This window comes from Manduca sexta, chromosome 14, assembly GCF_014839805.1.
Source record: "Manduca sexta isolate Smith_Timp_Sample1 chromosome 14, JHU_Msex_v1.0, whole genome shotgun sequence".
Taxonomy (NCBI): domain Eukaryota; kingdom Metazoa; phylum Arthropoda; class Insecta; order Lepidoptera; family Sphingidae; genus Manduca; species Manduca sexta.
The window spans coordinates 9,413,187-9,424,746 of record NC_051128.1 but is presented as its reverse complement, the minus strand read 5'-3'; the positions used below and the strand labels follow the sequence as shown (position 1 = coordinate 9,424,746).

The 11,560-nt window shown below is 35.7% G+C and overlaps 1 protein-coding gene across 4 annotated transcripts; it reads left to right on the top strand.

Annotated features, from left to right (window-relative positions):
* Window positions 1–5,014: 5,014 nt before the first annotated feature.
* On the top strand, window positions 5,015–11,560 carry LOC115445227. Of its 4 annotated transcripts, XM_030171438.2 has the most exons (6): window positions 5,015–5,601; window positions 5,843–5,975; window positions 6,977–7,173; window positions 7,266–7,346; window positions 7,762–7,927; window positions 11,158–11,560. In XM_030171438.2, exons 2-6 carry the CDS (start codon window positions 5,918–5,920, stop codon window positions 11,319–11,321), a joined length of 666 nt encoding a protein of 221 aa, XP_030027298.1. In that variant the 5' UTR covers window positions 5,015–5,601; window positions 5,843–5,917; the 3' UTR covers window positions 11,322–11,560. The 4 variants fall into 4 exon arrangements, with proteins under 4 accessions (XP_030027298.1, XP_030027300.1, XP_030027297.1 ...); XM_030171440.2 differs by having other exon boundaries at window positions 5,015–5,975; XM_030171437.2 differs by lacking the exons at window positions 5,015–5,601; window positions 5,843–5,975 and having other exon boundaries at window positions 5,984–7,173.

The following is an 11,560-nucleotide window of genomic DNA, read 5'->3' as shown; positions in this document are numbered from 1 at the left end:
CCGATACCGAATGGCAAATACGCAAACATTTAAACAAACTATGCACAAATATGCAAATACCCGTGCCACACATGAGTTCAAACAAGTGTTCAAATATTTTTGCTATGTGTGGCACCGGCGTGTGATGAACGGATTGCATTACTGTTGAGTCAATCACAGTGAGCGTTCGGACTTCGGAACGCCATATCTAATTACGTAGTAAGTGCAATATATCCGATGAATTTATGTGATTATTTTAAATAGAGTGCACTAGCGTCGTAACATCACTTTGTTTTTACTATTTAGTCATTGTGTTTTACAGACTTTTATAGCAGGAAAGACTTTTTACGCGACGTCGCGAGCGCTTGCTCGTCAATTAAAAGTATAATTGTTAATAAAACCACTATGACGGATCACTGTTATTTAATTTGATATCTTAAACATAAACTTAAGAACTACATTATTGTGGCTGCTCGCCGGCAGCCCGTGACAGGAAGAAGGAAGTGGAGGCGTGTTGCCACAAAAACAAATTAAATTACATATTAACAAATGTTACCTAAACAAATATAAATGTACCCATTCAACATGCCTCCTTACATTTTATATTTTAACTAAATCATATCATACACTACTCATATCAAGTATTTTAAATTAAAACAATAGCTCTATAAACATTACCTTCAGTATAACATATTAATTGTAACTTTTTTTTATATTACAATTATCATCTTTTAATTAAACAATTTAAACCAATATTTATCTCAACATAATATCCATCTGAAAGATAATTTACTTTTACAACAACTTTAACATATCTCTAAATTTATTAAATTTATTACTTCCCAATGGTTTTGTTAAAATGTCAGCTATATTTTGATCAGATGCAATTTTTATAACATCAATTAAACCAATTTTAACACTTTCATGAACAAAATGATAATGAACTTCAATATGTTTTGAATTTTTGTGAAATTTCCGTATTTAGCAATAATTTGAGCTCAATATTATCTTCATATATTTTTACAGGTTTACAATCTTTCTGACAAATCTCATTAATTAAACAAACTATAAATTTAATTTCAGTAACAGCTTCTGACAGCGCAATGTATTCAGCAAATGTAGATGACTTTGTTACACAATTTTGTTTCTTTGATTTCCAAAATATTACATTCCCAAACAATCTAATTACAAATCCTGTTGTTGATTTCCTACTGACAATATCTCCTGCAAAATCTGCATCTACATAACAATCTAACATATCAGAATTTATATTCATGTTATAAATTAATTTTATATGTTTTGTTAAGTAAAGATATTTAAGTACTCATAAAGCATATTTAAAATGTGTCTCATTATAACAATTTTGGAATCTACTCAAATAATTAACACTGAACGATATATCTGGTCTTGTACCTGAACTAATATATAAAAGTGCTCCAATTAAATTTCTATATTTTACATTCTCATTTATATTACAGTTTTCTAGTTTAAGATTTACTTCCATTGGTGTAGTATATAACTTTGTATTTATTATATTATAACGCTTAGCTAATGATTCTATATATGATTCCTGACTCAGTGTCATGGTCTTATTCTTTTTATAATCATAATCAATATGTATTCAATGTATTCTTTAACATTACCCATATCCTACATAGAAAATTTACTTAACAGATTGTTTTTAATATTACTCAATACCTTATCATCTTTACAACATATTAACAAATCATCAACATATAACAAAATGTATACACTCACATTAGTATCCAATTTTAAAATATAAACAAAAGTCATATTTACTTCTCTGAAATCCAAGACTAGTTAAAAACTTATTGACACATTCATACCAAGCCCGAGGGCTTTCTTTTAAACCATATAATGTTTTATTTAATTTATAAACTCTATCAGTGCCATCATCATAACCAATTGGCTGGTTTACATAAACTTCAGATAAAATTTTACCATTTAAAAAAGCAGTTTCAACATCCATCTGATGTATATTAAGATTATTTTGACAACAATAAGACAATAACAATTTTAAAGTTTGCATTTTAGCAACGGGTGAATATATATCATCAATAAAATCTTTTTGTTGAAAACCTCTTACTACTAACCTAGCTTTAAATTTATTTTCGGCTTTCTTTCTGTATATCCATTTCACATCTAAAGGCTGTTTGTCTGCTGGTTTACTTACAAGTCTCAGGTCTCATTTTTTGCCAAACTGTTCATCTCACGATTCATAGCCTCAGTCCATTCTTTTGCTTCATCGCTAGTTATTGCCTCCTGAAAATTATCTGGAATCATAGCATCACAATAGTTAACAGTTATACAATAATAACCAAATTCTTCATCAAACCGAGTTGGTGGCTTGATTTTACGCCGATTTCTTGTTTAATTACTTTATTATCATCATAACTTTCATTTGTTTCAGCATTCAAATCTTCATTAATTTTCTCATTATTTTCTTCTGCATTAGTCTCTTTCTTCTCTTCTATAATTTTTCTCTTCCAATTTATTCGGGGCTGGCTATTACTTTTATCATTTTTCTCTTCTCTATTATCATCGAGACCAATACACATTACATCATCTTCAATTATATCACAATGTCTTGCTACAACTATTCTATTGTTTATTAATACTCTATATCCAACATCTGTATAGCCCATTAGTATGCCAAGCTCGGCTTTCCTGTCCCATTTACATTTTCTCTTTTCCTCTGGTGTTCTAACAAATACTTTACTTCCATATATCCTTAAATTTTCAATGCTTGGCCTTTGTTTGAAAAATATCTCATAAAGCGTCTTCCTTTCTATAGTGCCATTTGTTAATGTTCTATTCTTTAAATAAGCTGCGGCCATAACCACTTCAGGCCAAAATCTTTTATGCACTTTTGCCTCTGCCAATAGACATCTTGACATATCCATTATTGATCTATTGAACCTCTCTGCTGTGCCATTTAATTCATGCACATATGGCGGACAAGATTTAATCATAATTCCCTTTGATCTTGCAAAGTCAAACACTCTTTTATTAATGTATTCCTTTCCATTATCACATCTCAATTCTTTAATATTTTTCCCAGTTAAATTTTGTATCTCATTAACATACTGCATTAAACAATTATATACTTTATCTTTTGGGAATACAATAAACTTTTGCCAACTTACTATAGTCATCTATAAAACTTAAGAAATATTTTTCACCATTAAAACCTGTAGTTCTGTGTGGCCCATTTAAATCTGTGTGTACAATTTCTAATATATCCTGTGCTCGTTTTCTATTATTTTTAAATGGCAAGTTATGCATTTTATTTTCAATACATATAGCACATTTCATGTACTTACATTCAATCTCCTTTGGTAATCCTTTCAATAATTCACTTGTACACATAGTATTCAAATTGTTAAAGTTTATATGACCAAGCATCCTATGTAATTTCTCCTTCACTGTCATACTTGATTTCTTCACTAAATTAGCATGTAATGTACTTGCATTTATATAACCTTTTAATTTATACAGTCTATCTTCTTTCACTGCTATAGCTATAATAGTTCCATAGGCGTTATATATTTTTGATTGTCGTCCCCTGGAAACAATTTTATGATTGTCTGTAATCTTTGAATAGCTCAATAAATTTGCTTTCATCTCTTTGACATAGAAAACATTGTTCAAAACAACTTCAGACTTTTTCCATAGACCATAAAATAAGTTTGTATATTTCCGACCTTTGTAGCTTCTAATATTCTTCCATCACCAACTTTTACTTTAATAGGTTGTTGTAATATTTCACATGAATGATAGTACTCATCAGTATTAATTATATGATCTGTACAACCACTATCTAATAACCAAGTTAAGTGGCCAGACTGCTCAATATTATATATTTTACTTGAAGTTGAAACATTATTATTCTCAATAGTTGCAAGGAAATTATTACCACCACTCTCATTACTGGATTTATTATTATAAGTTCTTCCTCTAATATTTCTTGAATTATAATATGATCCACGTTGATGTCCACGATTATTATTAAATCTAATAAATCCATTTCCTCTACCACTGTTAACATTTCTGTGTCGACAATCTCTTTGCATGTGGCCAGGTTTTCCACAGGTAAAACATTTAAAGTTTTTATTAGGTGATGCAGAACTACTAGTGTGAGCTTTAAAAACATTTGAGTTGTCGCGTGATGGTTCATTACATTTTTCAGGTTCTTTATCCAATGATTTTAACATAATTTTACTTTTCAAATAATCTACAGTTCTGTCTTTTTCTGGTAAAACGTCTATTAGATCTCCAATATGACTGTAATTACGAGGTAAGGCCTTTAACATATAATTTAATTTTTCTTGTTCACTTACCGTCGCGCCGGCTTGTTTTAACTGATTTATTGATTTCTCAAAGTCGTCAAAAATACACTTACTTGCGAATAGTTCGATAATTTTATTGCTTCTACATTGTTGCGACATATAATCTGTAGTGCCGATGATTTCTGCAGGTACATTTCATCAAATTTTGCCAATATTTTGCATGCGGAATCTAAGTCGCATATATATTCGAGTTGCTTGTTGCTTATTGCACTATAAATGTAGTTCGTTGCCTGGATATCCATCTCTTCCCACTTTGCAACATCATCCGAATCATTTTTGATTCGTATGGCAGCTTCTTTACATTTCTTAAACTCCAAAAACTTAAGTATACGTATTTTCCAGCTACTATAATCCGATCCGTCGAATATTGGAATAACTGCGTCATTGCATTTAGTAAACGCCATTTTTGCTTATTGTATATATAGCACGTTTCCACTTTATTTGCGAAAATATCTTCTTTTCTTCTTTGTATTTGCAGGCAACCACGCTCTGCTACCATGTTAATAAAACCACTATGACGGATCACTGTTATTTAATTTGATATCTTAAACATAAACTTAAAGAACTACATTATTGTGGCTGCTCGCCGGCAGCCCGTGACAGGAAGAAGGAAGTGGAGGCGTGTTGCCACAAAAACAAATTAAATTACATATAAACAAATGTTACCCTAAACAAATATAAATGTACCCATTCAACAATAATAATGTTACCTATCACATCAACTACTTTATTATCATCGAACTTAATATGTAAAAACTTAAGTAATTCATTTGGTAATGGATTGCCTCTCAAGGTTATTAAGTGCTGTACCTACTTATATAAGTAATACAAGTTGTAAAGCTATGTAAAGTTGGGAATTTAATATACGAATATTATGCTGTTCTTACTTTTCAATACATCGATGCCAATGAAATGTTTTGTTTTATATGAAATTTTATGACCAACGTTACCATTGCAGAAAATTATAGAAAGTACCTAATGTAATCATAATGTGGTGCATTATCCTTGCTCATAAATGAAAATAAGTACAATACGTCTAAAAGTAGGAAACTTAGACCAGTTAAGACTCATTATCCTTATTCCACATCAGACCGAGCACCACTATGCGGTTAAAAGGCGATTAGAAAATTCTAGTCCAATTGTCGCTACTTGTTGTAAAAGACGAATAATAGTCCATTGTTTGCAAGTTCCGCAGTAGTGTATTAAGGGGGCTTAGAAGGAGACATTTGCAGCGCCCTTAGTCAAAATCTAGGTACATATATCGCACTTATAATTCCCCACGTTCATTAGGCGACACCTGGCATGGACACCAGTGTGTAGGTATGATGGAGGCGCTAGGCGACAGGCTAACATGATGTACTTGGATTCTGCGCTTAAATAAGGGCCAATAGAGATACCGCGGGCTTTGTGTAGATACGCCGAGCGCCGCGCCGATGTTTATGTTTTACTGTTAATGTGAGTTTCCTTTTTATTTTTTATTAAAATTGTTTTAGTGTATTCCTGCACGATAGATCGACGACCTGAAAATAGCTGCGGTAGCGGGTGCATGCGGGCCGCTCAAGACCGGTATGGTTGGCGCTCACTTGGAAAGGCCTAGCTTCAGCAGTGGACGGCGACAGGCTAAATGTACTTTTACCATATACCATTCTCCTTACAAAAAAGTTCAAAGGGTTTATTTTATTTTTGATAAAGAAAAAATAATACTTGTACTGAAGTTATGGATCCTAAGCGTTATGAATTTGTTCAGTCACTTTTGTGGCTGACTGTACAGCAGAATTCATAAAAAGTAGTTGATAAGTACTTATACTATTTTCAGCTGATTATTTATTAATATGTTATGGATTACAATTCACGTATGGAAACGGATCCCTCATTGATATATGGAAAGATATGGTGGCACTCACGTAATTAACTACGTATCCACGAACAAGTGTACCTCCTACTCCCGTCGCGCCGCGCTGTACTATCTAAAAATATTATAGTAGTCGGTACAGTGTGTAGTGGAATGAATAATTCACAACAAAATACATACAAAACATTTACTCCGTTAATATGGATTTTAAAAATATTTGCAATAAACAGCAACGTCGAAGATGCCAGAATGACTTTAAGTTCTATAATAAGAATCATAGTCACAGCCTCTATTTTAGGAACATTAATAATAATAAGTTTTTATTTCAAAGTCAAATATATTTTCAGTGACATCATTATCTCCATAAAACTTACAGACGCTATACAAATGGTTTACGATTATTGTCAATATATAGTTGACTTATATTTCGTTTATAAGTATGGTAGACGCATCAGTGCGGAATATTTCAAACAATACGACAAGCTTGACAAAGTTCTTGGCATGAACTCTTACCAGACCATTAAGAAAAGAATAATAAAATTAATATTACTTTTTACTGGATTGTGGATTGTTAGTTCTTCGTTTGACATGTTTGCTTGGGTTTTAAGTTATGGGTGGAGAACACCCCTTGTATACTCGGTTGCATATATCTACCTGTACATAAAAATTGCTACAATGTTGGATTTTACTTCTCATGTTATACACGCAGAGGTCCGTTTAAAGATTATAGGAGATTTAGTCCAAGTTCACTATAATGACACTGAGTGTTCTACAGATTTGATAGGTGACTGTATCTTTAATAAAAACTGGCTTTACGCAAATGAAAATTCATCGACGTCGAAACGGAAATTGCATCCAGATCCCATAAAAAGTTTACCACACCCTGGCCATCATGAAGTGAAATCGTTAACCAGGTGTTATTTGATGCTAACTGAACAAGTGGTTTACGTCAACAGCATGTATGGGCTTCGGGTAAGGCAGTTATTTATATACGTACTTACATAGGTACTTTACTTTTAAGTAAGTACTTAATTTTAATCACTAATTATACAATTTACTTTTAGATCCTGTTAAACAGTCTGAGTCTTCTCATTGATATGGTACGTTATACAAACATTGGCGTAAGAATTGTGTTAAAATCCCAGGTGAGTTCTGCTGCGTATTATCTACTTAGGATTCAATATTATATTATACTCGTAAAAATACATACAAGCTGAAGTCTGAACTTACCATGTTAAGTAAAATAATCGATCTTTTCGATTAAAATTTTATAGTATTTTGAAAGTAGCTACTTTTAATTAAGTAAGTAGATACTTATTTAGCTAAGTTAGTTATCTCAAAGCTCAGTGTAGATACAGCTCAACTTTCATGAGTATAAGTACTTTAACCCTAAGGATTGTATTAGGGCAGAATGTTTTACTGTGGACATAAAATATCATCTTTTGCCAATGTACTTAAACCTATCAAGGCATTCTTAATACGTCGTATACAAGGGCTTGTGCATTTTGTTTGTGTTAATAATAGTAAAATCATCTCTATAAAACTCCTTTCTGTTTGTAGGATACTCCATATGATTCTGGATACTTACCGGCTGTATCAAACTTGATAAGACTATTAACCTGCGCCGCCATTTTTGTCAACTTAGCTGATCACTGCGAGAACGTTTACCGCAAGAGAGAAAGAATAATCACCATAATCGACCACTTACTAATTTATAAAAGTCCTAGTAAGAAAATACAATAAATTATAATTATTTAATAACAGCAGTAGTTGAGTACACCGAAACTTAAGTAATTATATTTTTCTTATTCGTTCTTAATATTATAAAAGCGATTTTTTGTGAAAATGTTTGTATTATAGGCAATAATGTTTTAAAAACATTTTAGATTATAGGTACTTATTACAACTTCACTCATAGCCGCTGAACGGATTTGGACGAGGCCCACGGATAGGCGATTTGCTGACTCAATGAAATAACTTTGTCACGCAGGCGGAGCCGCGAACAAACGCTAGTTATTAATAATTCCCGTAAGAAGTGCTAAAATAGTTACTGTTCACGGTGACAACGGGAATAGACAAATGCATTTTTTGATTTAATATTTTTATTTAAAAAAACAGACCTACTTCACCGTTGTTATGGGGGACTTCAACGCGAAACTGGGCACACGTAGCGGCAACGAGCTGAAAATGGGGAAATTTGGGTATGGGCAACGGAACGCGCGGGGTCAGCTGCTGGCCGACTACATGGAGAGGGAGGGACTCTTTATGATGAACTCCTTCTTCAAAAAGCGTAGTCAGCGCAAGTGGACCTGGCTGAGTCCCAAGGGTGCTACCAGAAATGAGATTGACTTCATCATGTCGACCAAACGGCGTATATTCAATGATGTCTCTGTGATCAATGCGGTGAAAACCGGGAGTGATCACCGAATGGTAAGAGGCACATTGAATCTTAACGTATCGCTTGAGAGGTCTCGACTGATGAAGTCCATGCTCCGACCAGCATCTGCCCATATCAAAAACCCCGAGAGCTTTCAGCTCGAACTCCGGAACCGCTTCGAGTGCTTAGGTGAGTGCGTAGATGTGGATGAGTATAGCAACAGGCTCGTGAAAACTGTCCAGACGACTGGGTCTAAGTTCTTTAAGACCCAGCGTCCAAAAAGAACTCAAAAGATCTCAGATCCCACCCTACAGCTCATGGTAGAAAGACGCAAGATGGTCCTGCAGTCTTCTGGTGACGTGACAGTCTGCCGGAGGCTCAATCGACAGATCTGTAAGTCCCTGAAACGTGATATACGCCAATTCAACACTAAATGTGTTGAAGAGGCTATTGAGCGGAACAGGGGCTCTAAGGTGTTCGCCAGGGATCTGTCCATTGGGCAAAGCCTGCTGACCAAACTGAAGACCGAGGACGGCAGGATTATATCTTCCCGACCGGAGCTCATGGGTGAGGTAGAGAAGTTCTACGGACAGTTATACACGTCAACACGACGACCTGTTTGCAGTGCGGCCACAGATCCAAGAGCCCCACTAATCCGACACTATACCGAAGACATCCCGGACATCGACCTGTGCGAGATTAGTATGGCTCTCGGGCAGCTGAAAAACAACAAGGCTCCGGGTGATGACGGAATAACAGCAGAGCTTCTAAAAGCGGGCGGACAGCCAATATTAGAGGCTCTCCAAAAACTATTCAATTCCGTCATTCACGAGGGTACCACGCCCCAGGCATGGCACAGGAGCGTGGTGGTGCTCTTCTTTAAAAAGGGCGATAAAACCCTTTTAAAGAATTACAGACCCATCTCGCTCCTGAGTCACGTCTACAAGCTGTTCTCGAGAGTCATCACGAATCGTCTTGCTAACAGTCTCGATGACTTCCAGCCTCACGAACAAGCCGGATTCCGAAAAGGCTATAGTACCATAGACCATATACACACGCTGCGGCAGGTTATACAGAAGTCCGAGGAGTATAACCGGCCCCTCTGTCTAGCGTTTGTGGACTATGAGAAAGCCTTCGATTCGATCGAGACCTGGGCAGTGCTTCAGTCTCTCCAGAGGTGCCAAATTGACTATCGGTATATTGAAGTGTTGAAGTGCCTATACGAAAACGCCACCATGTCAGTCCGCCTCCAGGATCAGTACTCGAAACCTATCCAGCTACAGCGTGGCGTGAGACAGGGAGATATAATATCTCCGAAACTGTTCACCGCTGCACTGGAAGACGTCTTCAAGCTTCTGGACTGGAGAGGACTCGGCATCAACATCAACGGCGAGTATTTGACTCACCTTCGATTTGCCGACGATATCGTAGTCATGGCTGAGACCCTAGAAGACCTTAGCGCAATGCTCGATGACCTCAATAGCGTTTCCCAACAAGTGGGTCTCAGAATGAACATGGATAAGACAAAAGTCATGTCTAACCACCATGTCAGACCCACCCCTGTCAAGATAGGAGACGCTACACTTGAAGTTGTCGACGAGTACGTCTACCTGGGACAAACAGTCCAATTAGGTAGGTCCAACTTCGAGAAAGAGGTCACTCGTCGAATCCAACTCGGCTGGGCAGCGTTCGGGAGGCTCCGACACATCTTCTCGTCCCGAATACCGCAGTGTCTCAAGACGAAAGTCTTTGACCAGTGTGTGTTGCCAGTGATGACATATGGAAGTGAGACGTGGTCGCTCACTATGGGCCTTGTCAGAAGGTTGAAAGTCACTCAGAGGGCAATGGAGAGGGCTATGCTCGGAGTTTCCTTGCGGGATCGAATCACAAACGAGGTGATCCGCAGGAAAACCAAAGTAACCGAAATAGCCCTTAGAGTTGCGAAACTCAAGTGGCAGTGGGCAGGGCACATAGCTCGTAGAACTGATGGCCGTTGGGGCAGAAAAGTTCTGGAGTGGCGACCACGAACCGGGAGACGCAGCGTAGGCAGGCCCCCCACGAGATGGACCGACGATCTGGTCAGGGTCGCCGGAGTCCGATGGATGAGGGCGGCCCAGAACCGGTCCCTGTGGCGCTCAATGGGGGAGGCCTATGTCCAGCAGTGGACGACTCAAGGGCTGAAATGATGAAAAAAAAAATAGACAGCAAGTATACCAAAGAATACTCAAATGAATTGTCTGCGCATACGGCTCTTCTCAATTTGTCCCAAATATTGTATCCGATGACGTTCTACTCTTAGTGCCATATAAAATATGAAAACAGGCTACATTTATTGAATTTCTATTTTAATCTTTATATTTTAAAATACATCGGCGTTATTGATGTAGCTTTATTTGATTGTATTTATAAATATGAAAACAGGCTACATTTATTGAATTTCTATTTTAATCTTTATATTTTAAAATACATCGGCGTTATTGATGTAGTTTTAAATTTTACTCAAGGTACATTTGATAAATTAAATATTACAATATGATCTATGTAGACAATTTAATGTTATACGGTTTGCTATGTTACAGGCAAGAATCTATCTACTGAAGCGTCAGAACTACGCGCATTGATAACAAACCGTCCAGTTTACTTCAATATGGCTAATTTCGTCTGTATAAATTATTCACTGCTGGCATCTATTGCTTCAATAGTTACTACTTATACTATGATACTATTACAAAGCCCAAATTGATGCCAGAAGTACTTAAGTCAGTTATCAATATGGCTGTGCTCGTAAGTGGAATCTTGTGGAATCAAGGTATTATAGATAAAGTTTAAGAAATTTTATTTAGTACTAATTTTTAAAACAAGGTAAACTAAGCTTTATATAAAGATTCAAACAATTTTATGTACTTATATTATAATTTTTTTTTGGGTTTTTCAGTGTTACATAAATAAAAAATATTATGTATGATGTATGCAGTTAAAAAT

What these genes read in the sequence shown, in the direction of transcription:
- LOC115445227 (XM_030171437.2), top strand. Translation starts at nt 6,355, where the DNA reads ATGAATAATTCACAACAAAATACATACAAAACATTTACTCCGTTAATA. An exon ending in ACAGCATGTATGGGCTTCGG is followed by an intron (nt 7,174 to 7,265) that starts GTAAGGCAGTTA and finishes ATTTACTTTTAG; the next exon opens with ATCCTGTTAAACAGTCTGAG. An exon ending in ACTAATTTATAAAAGTCCTA is followed by an intron (nt 7,928 to 11,157) that starts GTAAGAAAATAC and finishes GCTATGTTACAG; the next exon opens with GCAAGAATCTATCTACTGAA.